We start from the raw sequence: 17,607 nt of genomic DNA, 5'->3' as shown, positions 1-17,607 counted from the left end.
TTTTAATAGATAAAAGCATACATAGGATATAGTATACTATTGAGTTAGTGATTCCTGGTCACTGAAATCAGGAATTAATTATAATTGAACACATTTAGTAATTTAATGTATGTGTAAAAGTAGTAACTGGTACTTCTAAGAAATTTTCAAGTCACTTGGATACAGTCTCTTTCAATGTGGCAAAGACATTTAAATGTTCCTGACAAGAGATCAAGTAGCCATTACTTGTACAACTTATTTGACAGAACTCAATATCTCATGAGCTTGCTGAATACAGAAGTGAAGAGTTCAACAGATAAAAAAGCAGTCTCCATATTGAACCCAAATCAACCTCTCACTAGCTTCTGACATTCAATGAGTTTTAATAAATATGATCCTCCATTCACGTGCCAGTATCCCTTCCTCTATGCTACATTTTCTCTTTTCCAGTGAAAACATCCCCAGATTTAAATATACATATATAAAAATACATACGTGTGTTTATATGTGTGTGTATATATATATATATATATATATGTGTATATGAGGGTGTGTGTGTGTGTGTGTCTGTGTGTGTGTTAGTAGCATTTTCTTTCTCAAGCAGTTATCTCAGCGAAAATTTATTTGGAATTCTCAAATGGGAGTTAACATTTTAAAGGATTTGTCAATATCTAAAGAAAATGTAGAATTTTTTCATAATTGAATTAGAGTTACATTAGCTTAAGAAGGTATATAGAATGTTATTTCAAATTAATATCAGAATTAAAATGAAATGAATATTTCAAATTCTCTTTGGCAAATATGTGTATACATATATGTATGTAATTAATATACATTTGTAATTAATATAAACCATACTGAATTTTTTTATTCTAGAAACTTACTTTAGTACAAAATTAACAATAATTCACCTCTCAGTTTCTAAAATTACAGTAATGCGCATAGCTTAGAGGATGGCACAGTCAATAGAAAGCAAAGATAGTGTTACTTTCATAGGTATTTCTTCTTTTCTGAATCTAAAGCAATGTTGAGAATACACTCATAAAGATATTCATAAATACTTTTCATACTTTAATACTTTAATAGAATTTTTTATCAAAATACACCAAAGTTATGTCCTTCCTGTTCATATTGCTAGACCGCCTTTGCCAGCCTCCCTTGAAGTATGGCTGTGGGCCGGAACAGGAAATGAGGACTGAGATAGTACATGTACTTCAAGGCCTCGACCATTAAAATTTTTTACATACGCTTCCCCAGGCTCACTAACTTTTGAAGACTTTTATAGTCAAATGTTGAAATGGTAGCTTATGTCCCTAATACTTTTATAATATTGCCCTCCACCAATGACCTTGAGCAGTCCTTTACTATTATATGTTAAAGAAAGTTTCCTATTACTTTAAGCAACCCTACATCCAAAAGCAAAGCCATATTGTAAGGTCAGTGAGTATAATGATATCTAGATGGTTAACTAAAGATATAAAAGAACATTTAAGTATACTTGCTTTGGCTTTACAAATTTCTTTTGCCATATGACATTGGCAAAGTTAGAGTACGATAACTGTCTTTAAGAGAAGGAGTAAATTTTCAGTGCCTGAATCCATAGATTTAGAAGGTTTATAGTCATAGATTACTATAACGTAGGATGGTATCTCTACTGTCTTAGATTTTTAAAACTCAGCTACATAATCATATTAAAATATAGAAAGAGATTTTGAATGGAGTCTTAGAAGAATTAATTTTGTTTGACTTGTCTAAATATAAGTTATATTTTATTTTTTAATTTTGATCTCTATTGATATTTTGGTATTATACAAGTAAGAAAAAAAATCTAATGATTTAGAGCCTAAAGATCAAAAGCAGCAAACTCCTTCTTTTTAGTAGGGGAGGGGCAAAAGGGGAAAATCTCAAGCAGGCTCCAAGCCCACCAGTGGCCATCTCACAACTGTGAGGCAGACCTGAGCCAAAGTCAAGAGTCAGACACTTAACTGACTAAGTCACCCAGGCACCCCAAAGCAGCAAACTTCTTTTTTTTTTTTTTTTTTTTGCAGCAAACTTCTTTTAATTCAAATTACACAAAATGAAAATTTATTAGGTGCAAGGACTCTATTAGAACATTAAATTTTCAAAGTCATTATCATAGTAAAAATATTTTTTTGAGCATACTGTCCTTACTTATGTCTTACTCTATGGCATGATTTACTGGGTGCCCCTGCTCTTTAATTCATTTGTACTTCCACTTGTTTATTCATTCACTTTTCCAGTAGAGAGAATGGGAATTATATTTAGAGTACTATGTGATTTACGAAGGGCAGTAGCAAACAGTCTCATCCAGAGCTAGAGGGATGAACATATAGTAAGATAAATGGAACATATCAGCACATAAATGCTGGACCAAGTAATGTTCATTCTTCATCTCATAGGCTCAGCAAATGATTATTAGCTTCATGTATATTCCTTCCCTGGAAGACTAAAGGAAGACATGAATATAGTTGGAGGTGGACAGCATGGAGGAATCTATGAAGAAAGCCATATATTGGGCACCTGGGTGTCTTAGTCACTAAGCGCCTGCCTTCAGCTCCAGTCATGGTCCCAGGGTCCTGGGATGAGTCCCACATCAGGCTCCCCACTCTGTGGGAAGCCTGCTTCTTTTTCTCCCGCTCCCCCTGCTTGTGTTCTCTCTCTCACTGTGTCTCTCTCTGTCAAATAAATAAATAAGGTCTTCAAAAAAAAAGCAATATGTTAATTAATTTGAATGAAGTGTGACCTTGAGACATGCAGAGGAAATAATATACCTTTAATTAAAGAAGCATGGATTTTTTGCCACGTTTGAACACATGCTCATGTGCTTTTAAGTCAATAGGCATTTTGAAGAAGAATAGGGAAATAGAATAGAAAGGTAAACATTTCAGATATTTAGGGACTTATATGATGAACAGTTTATATGTTATGTTATAGAAGAGGTAATAGGGCAGGGTTATAGGCATATCGTGTAAGTAGTTATAATTAGGGCTTTAGGAATGTAATAGAGTAGAAGCATGGAGTTTCCATCAGGACAGATAATGATGAGGACACTCTAAGGAAGAGGGACAAGCATAGCAAAGACAAAAAGTTTAAAAAGTAGAAATATCATGGAATTTATATTTATTCCACAAACATATTAATAAATTTTCCATAACCAAGTGTATTCATTATTAGTATAATTTAGGGGTAATAACATTTTGGTTTTTTTCAAATGTTTCATAATAATAGATGACAGATGTAGGAATGAGAGGAGTGAATTTTTGTTTTTATCCATTTGAAGTAAGAAAATCTGAGGTTTAAAAATCGAAATTCTACCACTGGAAAAAAACTTCTTTCAAATAGTGTCACAGTTTCCAGATTTATTGCTTGGGTTCTGTTCGCATTTTCTCTTCTAAAACTCCATTTACTATGGTTTCACTAAAAGTTCAGTTCAAGCTGAAACTTGGTATACCAAATATCAGCTCTGGAGCAATGGTTGTTTTACCAATTTTCCAGAAGATTGATTTAGATTGTTCTGAGTTGTATGACTGTAAAGAACAAAACAGAAAAGGATTCGCTAGCTTGATACTTTATTCTGTCTGTGTTAACTCCTTTATCTCAATCCATAGTGCAATTACAAATAACACATGCTGATTGTAGATAGTATTTGATTATATTTTTAACAAGTAAAATATTTGTAGTATTAATAGAATAATACTTTTATTTAAAAAAATGAGTGGCTAGATTGCCTTTTTTTACCTTTTTTACCAATATCTATAGGCATGTTGTGACATCACACATCTCAACATACCAATCATAAGTTCTGACAAGAGTTAAGCCTTGGATCTGTGGCCTATGTGAAGATTATTAGAGCTTAATTTGGCTTATTTTTTTCTTTCTGATTTAGTAGGATTCCGATTTAATTAGTAGAAAAATCATTCTGGTATACTAAAACAAAGTTGACCTCACTAAAGTTTTAATTCCTTGTTCTAATTCTTACCCTTGGGGATAGTAGAGATTTGAGCTGAAAAAACAGGGGCTAGCAGATTGGATGAGTCGGTTTGCTTAATGAACAGTTCTAGAGAAATTAGTATAGGAGAAGCAGAGTAGGTGGTTTGCTGGGGTCTACATGGACAATGTGCAGAGAGCAGGCTTGTTCTAGAAGCTGGGAAACAGAGCAGAGTGCTGGCCTTAACAGAACAAAGCCAGAGTCAAGGGAAGGAGTCTATTATTAGGCAACAGGCAGGAAAATAAACTTGATACTGAATGAAAGACCATGGGAAGCATTCTTAGGCACAATTTTCCCATAGGCAGGTCTGAGCTTATTGTACTGACACCTCTAAACTCTCTCTCTATAAGAACTAAACTCTCTTTAAGAACCAAATAGGGACACACCAGGATGGTAGGGGCTTGAGCTGAAAACAAAGAGAATGAAGGTTGACACACTATAGTTCTTGAAATCCTATGACATCCGTGATGTTAAACTTCAGAAAATGCAAGTTACTTGTTGGATAATAAATGTAGTTTTAAAACTTCTAAATAAATATTTGCAGTGATTATCTTGGCTAAAGTCCATGGTATAGGATGGTATACTTTTGGAAACTTACACTCAACATTGAGAATTTAAGTAGCCAACAGGACACTTGGAATTACTTCTATCACCTTGATATAGGTTTTTTTCCTTAGTACTTGTCTACAAACTATTAAAATGATAAAATCATTCAATATACAATATCCATTTAGTACAAAAAAATTTCTGAAATTATGTTAATATGTACAATTACAGGATATTATATGCAAAAGGTGTGGTCCACATATTAAATTGAATGTAGCAAGTTATTAGTGGATATCTATATGTACTCTGATATGTGTAAAGCCTCATGGAAAATATAGAGAAATATAACAATCCTTACTTGAGGAAGTTTTAGGTAAAATGAGAACCAGGAAAAAATGCAAAAACAATGAGATTTTTTTTTTTTTTGCTGCATTTTAATAGTCTCTTCAAAGTAATTACATAATGAAATATATTTTTATCATTATTTGTGACATGAAATACTACTTACTGGAAACCAACCTAAAGATTTTGAAAATGTTTCTGGCAAAAAGTTTAAGATCATCTATAAATAAATAACACTTAAGGAAGGAAAACTATTAATACAAATATGCACAAATTCTTACCAGTTTCTGCAATGAATAACATCAGATAAATCATAAAATACTACTGTTATGAAATTAATTTGGTTTAAAATTAATTAACATGTAACTTATTAATTATGCCAGTAACTTTTATTAGAAATTAGTAAAAATGTGACTAAAATCCTCCAAGTAATTGCCTTGGGAATTTTTATTTTATCCAACATGGATCCCACATATTCATTTGTGTGATTGATGAACCATTTAGAACCAATGGTATATTGGGAAAATAATTTTTATCCAGCATTAAGTACTATTTAATAGATCCTTACTCATTGGTCAGGTTTCTTATTTGCAGCTAAAATTAAATCCTCCAGAGCTCAGCGCTTTGAGTCATTAAATCACCTCACCAGTGGGTGGCAGGCACCTAATAGCTGATGAGGCATGACCTCAGAGTAGCCCACTTTCCCATTAGCTCATTTTTAATCTCTGAGATGTGTGAGCAATTACCTTTTTTTTTTTTTTAAAGATTTTATTTATTTGTCAGAGAGAGGGAGAGAGAGAGCGAGCACAGGCAGACAGAATGGCAGGCAGAGGCAGAGGGAGAAGCAGGCTCCCTGCCGAGCAAGGAGCCCGATGTGGGACTCGATCCCAGGACGCTGGGATCATGACCTGAGCTGAAGGCAGCTGCTTAACCAACTGAGCCACCCAGGCGTCCCAGCAATTACCTTTCATTCTTTTATTACACATACTCATTTCTTCTGTTCAATTTTTCTTTGCATAATGCTTAATTTTTTTTAAACAGATGTTTCAATTTTTATTTTTTTTAAGTTACTTACATAAGGATGGGCATCCTGTATTCACAAAGAAAAGTTTATGGGTTTTTTTTTTTTCTTTCTTTCTCTCTTTTTTTTTTTTTAAAGATTGAATTCACTTCAGCTAACAATATCACAATTCTTTATTTAGGTTCACTATATGTTTGGGCCTTACTAGGTGGAAAAGTTAAATAATACAGATTTTCTCTGATTAGCTACTGCTTTTTGTGTTCACTTGAAAACCGTAAGGTAACATGACAATGGCTTCAGAGATCACTCATTCAGTATTTCAAATCATTTTCCAATGAACTATCATTTTGTTAAAAGTTTTCATAGCATGATGTTTCTAGCTCTTTTATGCTCAACAGTGTCTAAACGGGACACTGTTTTTCTTCTTTTTTTGGCTTCTTTCCCATGGGGGAGCCTGTGGAGATATATTCAAGAGGACTTCCTAGTTCAGTTCTTTTTCACTCTGCTCTTATCATATCCAGACAGAGTTAGGCTCTCAGTTTCATTTCAATAGCCATTCACTGAATACCTCCTGTGCAGACAGTGATGGTGAGGGGCGCGGGAGATGAGGAAGACAAGGATCCTGCTCACAGGGAACCCACTGAGTTATAGTATTTTCCTCTTTGGACTCGTAAAGGTTTTCCTTTATTCTTTCATACTGAAAATGTTATAAAATGAACTGCAGATGACATCATAAGTATTTACAAACTTGAAAGGATAAATGCTATAGATGTATGATTTGTTTAAAATATTCAGTCCAATGAGGATCTCCTTAGGCAGTTTTTTGTTTCTTTGTTTTGGCAAACAAATTATCAAGGAAATTCACACAATAAATAGTCCCTTTACTAATCATGCCAGTTTCCTGGTTCTTGGAATTACGTTTTCAGGTTTTGAAGATATATTTATACATTTCAATTCTCTAAACCATATTCCTTTTGCTTTTACTCAATTATTATCATCTCCACCTAACACTCAGCAGACCAAGGCACACATTTAAGTGATTTGCTTAGGTCCATATGGTTAATCAATGACAGATCTCACATTAAAATGCAGGTATTCTTGGCGGGCCTGGGTGGTACACTCAGTTAAGCAGGGATTCTTGGTTTTGGCTTAGGTCATGACCTAAGGCTGTGGTATTGAGCCCTGTGTGGGGCTTGGACCTCAGCAGGGAGGCGGCTTAAGATTTTCTCTCTTCCTCTCCCTTTGCCCCACCCCCAGTACTCTCCCCCCCTTCTCCCTCTCTCTCTTTCAAATACATAAATAAATCTTTAAAAAAATGCAGGTATTCTGTTTTTCAGAGCCTAGTTTTTAGTCAGGCTGGTAGTAATCATATAATAATTCAAAATATTATATGATTTGGTGAGCTAAATTAATTGAGACATTTCAGACACTAAAACACTTAGGTTCTCATCAGGATTCTAAACTCAAAATATTTAACGTGTCATCGTAGATTATTTTGAGGAACTTAATATAGTACATGAAATCATTTAGTTCTCATCATAATTAGAAGGTGAAAATAAATCAGAAGTTATTATCCACAGGAAATCTGATTTTATACAACTACCTAATTTTTCTTATTCTTAAGTCATTGCTGTTAGTTTTACTCCATGCAAATGATCTAAATATGAGAGTTTTGTATTTGAGTATATTAAGAGATTCAGTTGATTTTTAGTGATGTTATATAGTTTCCACAAAATAGTCTGACCAAAAGAGAGTTAAATTCCTTTTGCTAAGATCTACTGAAAATTGTAAGCTCTGTCTCTCTGCCAGTGGGAACTGTGTTAGAAGAAATGAAATTGAACACAGGGGGTAAGAAACAAGCCTTTCCCATATAGTATCATGGCAGAAACCTTGGGTTTTCCCTTTTGGTGACCTCTCTTTTAAAGAAACAAGAAATACATGATAAATGCTTTTCTTAAATAAATCACAGCTTTGAAAAGTGGTTGATATAGCCTGAGGTTCTATTGGGAAAATAACAAATTTGTGTCCCACTGTTTTTGTCTAGCAACTGAATGATATATATATAGATATATATATATGCCTATAGGAGATAGAATATGAAATGGACATTTGAAAAAAGTCTACTATGTCTTAATGGAATCACAAATATAATCATAATCAGACTTGCCTTATATTTTATATTCAGTAAAATTAATTTCAAAAATATTTGTAAGTATATGTCTCCTTATAAAAATTAGAGTTAATAAAGAATGGTAAGCAGAGGGACTACAATCATTAAGGTGTGTGTTGTTTGAGTATTGGGGAGGATGATTTTTTGAAATATATTTAAAATCATGAAAATTTAGAATTTCCCCCCAATATTACATATTATATTATTGCCTGCTCCTTTCACAAAACATAAAAGGAAGGTACAGCAATTCAAGAATATTTGATACTTGTGATTCCCCCTCTGGCTCTGTGGCAAATGTATGTAAAGAATTCTAAGCTTTGATAACATGACCATCTCCCTTATTTCTTCAAATGTACATAAAGTTTTGTGTTTTGTGTTTTTTTTAAGAATTTTTGCTTTGTTTTGCTTTGATTTTAGTGGAGGGAGAGAGACTCTGAAGCAGACTCCCTGCTGAGCACAGAGCCCAATGCAGGGTTTGATTTCAAGACCCTGGGATCATGACCTGAACCAAAATCAAGGGTTAGACAGTTAATTGATTGAGCCATCCAGGCACCACTTAACAGAGGTTTCATTATAGATTTACATTCAGTTGTGAGAGATAATATGGAGAGATCTCATGGACCCTTGATCTAACCAGCATCTTACAGAGATATCACGACTAGGAAGCTAACAGTGATGTAGCCCACCAATCTTACTTGGTTTTCACCAGTTTTACATATACTCGTCTCTGTGTGTGTGCATATGTGTGTGTTTAGTTCATGTGTATTTCATGTGTGATGTATCCATTACCACAGACAAAATACAAAAAATTCCATCACTGCAAGAATCTCTTGTGCTGTTCTTTTATAACCATATTCTCATTTCTCTCACTCCCTCCTACCTATACTATCCTTAACCCTTGGTAAACACTAATTTCTTTTCCATATTTATCATTTTATTATTATAAGACACTATATAAGTTGACTTCATCTGCATTTATAGAGTTTTTGAGTGTTTTACTTTGTATATTTTCTTTTTTTTAAGTTTTTTTTTTTTTTAAGATTTTATTTATTTATTTGGCAGACAGAGATCACAAGTAGGCAGAGAGGCAGGCTGAGAGAGAGGGGGAAGCAGGTTCCCTGCTGAGCAGAGAGCCAGATGCAGGGCTTGATCCCACAACCCTGAGATCATGACCTGAGCTGAAGGCAGGGGCTTAATCCACCGAACCACCCAGGTGCCCCAATTTTGGATATTTTCTTAGTAATTGCCCTAGGTATTGAAATATATGCATGTGACTTACCACAGTCTACTAGGAGCAATGGTTGACTACTTCGAGTAAAGTGTGGAAATCTTACTTATTTTCAATCCCTTTGCCCTGCCCAGTTTATACTTGTCTTGAGGTTTCTTTCTATATTTGTTCAGCATTGTATCAGTTGATGTTGTAATTTTTGTTTCAACCATCATATAATGAAGACAACCAAAGAAGGATACTCTAGATTGGATTTACCCCGGTTTTTGTTCTTCCAGTTGATCTTTTTTTCTTTCCTGATGCTCCAAGATTCCTGTGCCACTCCCTCTGGTCCCCATAATTTCAAATGAGAACTCTGTTGTCATTTAAATTGGTATTCTCATAAAGGTTATGGCTGCTTTCAAGATTTTTTTCTTTGCCTTCTAGTTTAATGTTGATGCATTTGATACGGACTTTCTTGGGTTTATCATATTTGAGATTAGTTCATGTTATTGATTCAGTATATTTATTTCTTTAGGCAAATTTGAAGTTTTGGAACAGTATTTCTTCAAATACTTTTTCAGTCCCAGTGTCTTTCACTCACTTGGGACTTGTGTGTTACCAATATTGGATATATTTGGTTATTGTCCCACAGGTCCACGTCTCTCTCTCTCTCTTTTTTTTCCCCCAACTTGTTCTCTTTTTCTTATTCAGATTGAGTGAATTATATTGCTTTATCTTTTTTGATTCCATCCTCTGTTTCATCTCTACTGAATTATCAAGTCAATCTAGTGAGTTTTTACTTTGGTTATTGTATTTTTGGCTTCTATAATTTTCATTTGATTCCTTTTTTTATAACTTCTTTACCGAGATTTTCTATTTTTTTGTTTCAAGATAATTAGTAATTGATTGCGGAAGTATTTTTATGGTGGCTTCTTTAAATTATTTGTCAGGTAATTACATTTGTTTCAACTCAGTGTTGGTGTCTGTTGATTATTTTTTCTCATTCAGGTTATGATTTTCCTGGCATTTGGTGTGATATCACATCCTGGACATTTTAGTATTATGTGAGGAGACTCTGGATTCTACTTTAGTTTTTCTATTCTAGGAAGCAGTCATCCTGTTTAGGTTCAGCATAAAGTCCTAGGTGACATTTTCAGGTCATGGTTCAACCAACAATTTGCTTTTCAAAGCCAAACGGTGCTATTTAGTCAGCTTGAGGTGTCTAGTTCTATTGGGGTTTGAACTGGTCTCCACTGGTGCCACTTAAGGAGGCAGAGGAGCTCCCCAAGGTGAGGTTGCCTGATGACTCTAGCAGGGGTAAGTTGTTCTCTAGTTCATGGGAGATCACTTTAAGGGCTGGGTATTTGTCCAAGAAGGCTCACCCCTCAGCCCCTGCTGCCCAATTGATCACTGTCCGTAGGCATTAAAGGGGAGTCTCCAGTCCAATGGAGAAAGAGATGACTTTCCATGGCCACATGTAGGCAGTGATGCTCCCACTTGCTTCCCCTTGCAGGTGGCCCAGTCTCTCCCAGAGATACTGGCAGGATTCCCATTTGTTATGTGATAAAAAATGAGTCTACATAGGCCACCTGCTGTTTCTAGGTTGTGATTGGGAAAAGTCAGGCCTCAACTGCCTTTTATTATTGGCTGGGGAACCACTGTGTTGTTCCTCAGGTCTCAGTGTCCCTAAACTAGTCCTCTTTCCTCTTTCAGAATACTTCTTTCTTTGCTTTTTTCTTAACTCTGAGCTTTATAGCTGTACTTAGTAGGAAATATAATGATATTTAAACTTTTTAATACTTTTTTCCAAAAATGAATCAAGAGGAGCATAGTAAGAGATCTTCTGTGGAAAATAAAACAAAACAAAAAGCTCTGTAATAGAAAAGGTGGTATGAACCAAAGAATATATTAAAAGTAACAGATGGTACACTAGAGGTTACAATCAATGAGAGCAAATTTAAACATTCAGTACCTTACAGGTATTCTTCAGCTGAAATCTCTGGTTTATAGGATGTTCAACAGGTTTCTCTACTGCAGAGAATATGCTTTTAATATGCTAATGTTCAGTGTTGGTCTCTTGGAAGGAATACAACAATCATAGTTTTCCCAAATTTATCTGTGCATAAAAGTGAAACCTTCTGTTTATCGTGTTTTTGGTACTAACATTCCATGAAAGCCTGTGGAGGAAAGTCATTTTTATCACCACCAACATCTACCTCATCTGAGGTATTGTACTAGATGCAATCATTTAATTAAAAAGCTGTTTCTGAGAACATTAAGGAACACCTAATTCTGCTTTGATTTAAAAAAAAATCTGATAAAATATTTCCATATATTTAAACTGTTCCAGGAAATAAGATATAGATATATGGCCAAAGACCATGTTTCTTGTGTTGTGCTAAAAATATTTAACTGGACTTTTTCTAATGTTGTAATTTGCATTTTCAATATTTTCTCTTTCCAGCTTTAAGGGACAACAGGATTGAGCTGGTTCGAGCTTCCTGGCATGAATTGAGTATCAGCGTTAGTGATGTGTCTCTCTCCGATGAAGGGCAGTACACCTGTTCCTTATTTACAATGCCTGTCAAAACTTCCAAGGCCTATCTTACTGTTCTGGGTAAGTGCAAGGGACTAACAATATGAGATCACAAGCCAAAGTGATGTGACTCCATAACAAATATATGTTTTGAGGATCACATTCATAGAGTTTAATCCCTGCTTGGCTACATTATAGCAAAAGGCATTTAAAAACCACTTAATCACTTTCCCCATTTTTGAAATAGACCAGGGATTTGTAAGGATTTGTATAACTTCTCCAGGGCATGTCGCCATTTATTTCTCAGCCACCCATAAACACCAGGTTTCTTGATTTTCAGTGAAATTCCTTTGTTTCAAATCATCTATCTATTTTATACATGCTGATCCTTTCATAAAGTCATAGAATAATGGCCAGAGTGAATTCAATGTGTCTATGGGGTGGTCCTCCATTTTATTATTTAAGTTGTCTGATGGAGGCCTTCTCTAATGTCGTACAGCTTTCAAATACACTTCTTTTTGTATATTAGTGCATTTAAATGACCCTGACATTTCTATGTCTTCTTTTAATTGTGTAGGTTTTCTAGATTCTTAAATGAACTACATAATGTCACTCTCCATGTAGCTTGTAGCTTTGTTGTGGTTTTATTTTCTAAATACTGGGTCTTTTTCCCAAAGGTTAAAGTGATACAAGGAACCATTACATTCTTAGAGATTCCAAGGAAATCAAGTTGCAGCTCAGAGCTCTCTGTGATTCTGCAGACGTCAGTGGCCCAATCAGCTGAAATTGCTGCGGTTCATTGAAACACACCTGCGTACTGAACAAGTTAGAGGAATTTAAAAGATTGATTCTTTTTTTTTTTTTTTTTTTTTGCCCCTACCTTGCCTTCCTTTTTTGATAAATAAAGGCATAACATTGCCTATAAAAGAACTAATGCATGCTGTTCTGTTCGGCAGGAATATTAAAGTTAATCCAGCTAGTGAATTGGTTTTGTACATACGATATGAAATATGTTTCTTTGCAAGTCCCACTGGGACTATTTTATAAAAATCTTCACAAGTTTGCCACTACAGACAAAATATATCCACTAAAATGGAGTATTGCAAGATAACAACTGCCTAAGGTTAATGTATTGTTCTGTAGAGAGCCATCTAGAGACCCTAAGAACAGACAACTGGATGATTTCAGTTTATTAAATGGTAATGTGACATAGATTAAATGCACACACACACACAGACACAATATGAATGTGAAAGGGAAAAAAAATATTCAACTAATCAGAGCACGTTGACCTGTCATTTATAATGGTTGTTATTGTTGTTTTTGTATTTCTCTTATTGGTGCGTTCCAACATTCTTATGCTTTTTTAATTTTCAAATTAAATTAAGTACTACAATACTCTTCAGCCTGCCTTTGTTATTGAATAATTTTATAAGAAATTTTAATAAACTTCTACTGTGACAAGAGAATATTATTGCCCAAGAAATGTGTAATGTTCTGTTATTTAAATCACCCATGTAATATCTCTGCATATTATTTATCTGATTATTTATTAGATCATTTAGACTAAAAAAGGTAATTACTAGTGGTTACCATTAAATATTAAACACAATATGCATTATGCTTCCCAAAACTACTATTGCATTTCTAATACAAATGACATCAAAATATTCTTTAGAAGAATCTGAGCAGTGAGTATAGTTGCCATTATTGGTGAATCTTATTCTAAAATACATTTCTTGAACATAGTACATAGAGGATAATAATATCTTTTAAGCCTTAAGAATTACAAAATCAGGAATGCAAAATGCTATATAAGTTAAATCACATTTTGCTAAAGAATAAAGAAATGAGCTTTGTAGATTTTTTTCCCCATTGCAAACAAACAATCTACCTTCTTGAATCCTTATATTGATAAATCCTAAGATATACATTGAATGGCTGTTTCTAAGATTTACAGAGTATTTTTGTAGGTAAAGCTTTAAAAGCTACTTTGAACTAAATGCATTTTAAATGCCTCTGGATAATACACACGCACACACACACACACACACACACGTAAAGTAGTTCCCCAACCCACCCCCCATCTACAATTTCACCTTTCACAGTTGTTACCCATGATCAACTGTGGTCTAGAAGCAGATGATCCTCCTTCTGACTTATTGTCAGACCAATCGTAGCCTAATATTACATCCCAATGCTTACATCATTTGCCACACTTCCTCTTACCACACAGGCATTTTATCTTCTCACATCCTCATAAGAAGAGGGGTGAGTACAGTACACTATTTTGAGGGACTGCATTCACATAACTTTAATTATGGCATATTGTTACAATTGTTCCATTTTATTATAGGCTGTCAGTTAATCTTTTACCATGCCTAATTTATAAATTAAACTTATTTTAGGTATGTATGTATAGGAGTAAAATATAGTATATATAGGTTCTGTACTGTTCACAATTTCAGGCATAGCCTTGCACTATATCTCCCACAGATAAAGAGAGAGAACTACTCAATATACATATGTATATATCTCTGTTTGTATATATTACATATACACATGGTTTTTATATCTATATATATTATATAGATATTTTAAATGGTTTATTTTATTATGTAACACTTTACTATTTTTGATTGAAGATCTTGTCACTTAACAACCCATTTTAGCTTTATGAATGTAATAGTCCTAAGAATGAATCAGCCCTGGAGATTGATGATCATACCATTTGCTTAAATTTCAGGTGTTCCTGAGAAGCCTCAAATTAGCGGATTTTCGTCACCAGTCATGGAGGGAGACCTGATGCAGCTGACTTGTAAAACCTCTGGTAGTAAACCTGCAGCTGATATAAGATGGTTCAAAAATGACAAAGAGATCAAAGGTAAAGAATGGGGAAAGGTTCCAAGTCAAAACTGATGTGCTGAAGCTAGAATGAAGTCTTTGATACAGGACATTTTACGTTTTCTTTTTTAAATCACAGCCACTTTCTGATTAAGTGTAATTTAAACCAGATTTACCCATTTCTTAAATTTAGTAATTCTACAAGGTATATTAACATAATCTCTGTTTGCCTCATTTTCCTCTTCTAACAAATCTAAAAATAATATGTATCTCAAATTTGGAGAAATAAATGAGGTAATGTATTAAAAACACCTCGATTCATGCTTGGCAAGAGTGAGCACTAAGTACAGGTTAGATATTATGATTTCCAAACTCCTGTGTAGTATTTAGATTACAGACAGGGAAATTCCATGAATTATGTCTGCAGTTTCTTGGTTTCTGAAATTATAAAGTCCTAAGAGCAAAACTGGCTACACATCAATAAATCTCATTCTTAGTAGTTCTCACAGAGTACAAAAAATATATTCATCTCAGTAAAAATGCACAATAGTTTAAATATTAAGTACAGATCTGCTCTTACTTCATGTACTTAAACACCTAAATACATACACACATTCTTTAGCTGGGGAATAAGTTTATAGGGGAGATATATAGTGAGGTTAGTAGTAATTTCTGTTTATTTGTTTTGTTTTGTTTCTATTTTTTTAACTCCACATATGGATATCTTGGACCTGATGTCCGATGCACATTAAAATACAATTGTTTACGATGATTGTTAAAAGTGTTTACTATGTACCTAGAAGTGACATATTATTCTCAAGGTTACCTGCTAAGGGATAGATTTATGTAAACCATTCTAATATCTTGTAATTCAAATATCTCATGTTAGATTAATAATAATTCTTATTAATGGGCCTACAGGCCATTAAAAACAGAGATGATAATACAGTATAGGATCATATGATAAAAATAATATAATACAGGATTACCTCTATTATAAGAAATTATAGGTTTAAAAAAAATAAAGAAATTATAGGTTTAAAATCCACTCAGTTATTCTCCTTTCTACTTTAATTATTCTTTCTGTATATTTTTCCCCAAACAAGGGCTTATATGTAATTTATCCCTAATCATGACTTTCATTACAGATCTTCTATTAAATACATTTTATTAAACAAAATTTGAAGAAATACAAGCCCCAGGACACAAGTTAGACATGTTGCTATGCTAAGTTAAACTATCAGGTTAGTATTTAACCAGATCATATATACTGCTAGGGCTTAGTTATACCCATTCTATTTCTGCCTTTAGGATGTGTTTGTTTGGGCATGTCTGGACTTGGTTAGATCTTTGCTAAATGGACCCTCTACACTGCTTCCAGAGTTTACCACACTATGATAAGGCTCTGATCCAGCCACATTTTCTATTTACATACTTCTGATCAAAAGTCCTAACCTGTAGAATAAATTTTAAATCCAACTTCCTTGGCCTGTGAGAAAGCTCCCGTCAGTGAATTCTTACACATCACATATGTCTTTCTGTGTGAAAGGCATGATTTATGCTAGAATGTTTTTAAGTACTCTCCTTTAGTTGTTTTGTAATCCTAGTTCTGACAGTTTGTTGCTCCTTATTAGCATTTTATTGTGTTTCGAGGGTTTGTCTCATATTCCCAGGGAAGTCAGAGACTAACATAGTAGGTACTTCATTAATATTGATTGATTGTTTTTAACACTGTAGCCTGATGAGACATCTATAATGTACTCATATTTGAGAATATACCTTATTTTTTTGACAAATTTGGCTTCTGCTCTAAATGCCAGATTGAGTTCTATCCTAGGTAAGCAGGAGACTTTTGTTTATATGTACAAACATAAAAAGTTTGATCCTATAAAACCCATACTTGAAAATCATCTGAGTCAAGACTAGAAAAAAAATCAAGACAAAAACCATATACATAATCAGCCTAAGGTTCTGTATGCCTCTCAGAAGTAGTGTGGCCTCCTTTATTTCTGCATTCTCTTATGTGTGGCCATTGAGAGAGCACTCATTACCCCTAAACTTACATTCATCTACATATTTTTTTAATAACTCTTCTTTTGCATGGTGATATAGTTTGTCTTCACAATTATACGGTGAACTTCCTGAGTGCATTAAACTATTTTTATAGGTGTATATGCAAATATGCTGTGTGAGGTACTCTGAACCAAATGCACAGTCATTACTCTTGCTGTCCTGCAGAAATGCTAAGTGAAAGTTCACTCTAAAATCCCTCAGCAAACACTCCTCCTTGAAAGGAACTCTCTCCATCCTTATCTTGCACTCCTGTCTTTCCAAAGATCAAAATTTGACTTCCTACTACCATTCAACAATTTTTTCTACAATATCACTTGACACTTTTTTTAAATTAATTTTTTATTTTTTATAAACATATATTTTTATCCCCAGGGGTACAGGTCTGTGAATCACCAGGTTTACACACTTCACAGCACTCACCAAAGCACATACCCTCCCCAATGTCCATAATCCCACCCCCTTCTCCCAAACCCCCTCCCCCCAGCAACCCTCAGTTTGTTTTGTGAGATTAAGAGTCACTTATGGTTTGTCTCCCTCCCAAGCCCATCTTGTTTCATTTATTCTTCTCGTACCCACTTAAGCCCCCACTTTTTAAAAAGATATACCCTAGTGTAAAACAATGGGAAAAGATAACCTAATCAAATCAAATCAAATTAAATTGAATACAAAATGGTTAAAAATGCTTCCCAATTACATAGAGTTCTATCATGCATGAGTGAAGATCCAAATGAAGAAAACAAGAACCTTGACCTGGAGATGTCTTTGGGGTGATAAACAAGTTATGGAGAACATTTTCCTCTAAAGAGGAATGTGCAACTGATGTAAATCCCACTTATTACAGTCAAGGGAGAAGATTACTTTGTTTATGTTTTAACTG

At 34.1% G+C, this 17,607-nt stretch overlaps 1 protein-coding gene across 1 annotated transcript in view; it reads left to right on the top strand.

Annotated features, from left to right (window-relative positions):
• CADM2 (cell adhesion molecule 2) overlaps positions 1 to 17,607 on the top strand; it is a gene marked incomplete at its 5' end in the record, with an annotated part of 343,268 nt that overhangs the window by 144,323 nt on the left and 181,338 nt on the right. Inside the window, 2 exons of the mRNA XM_059165081.1 lie at positions 11,742 to 11,894; positions 14,560 to 14,697. Coding sequence (XP_059021064.1) covers positions 11,742 to 11,894; positions 14,560 to 14,697 — 291 coding nt within the window. The remainder of the gene's footprint in view (positions 1 to 11,741; positions 11,895 to 14,559; positions 14,698 to 17,607) is intronic.

The sequence above is a fragment of the Mustela lutreola genome, chromosome 2, assembly GCF_030435805.1.
Source record: "Mustela lutreola isolate mMusLut2 chromosome 2, mMusLut2.pri, whole genome shotgun sequence".
Classification (NCBI taxonomy): domain Eukaryota; kingdom Metazoa; phylum Chordata; class Mammalia; order Carnivora; family Mustelidae; genus Mustela; species Mustela lutreola.
Note: the sequence above shows the minus strand (reverse complement) of the source record. Positions and strands in the feature narration are given on the sequence as shown.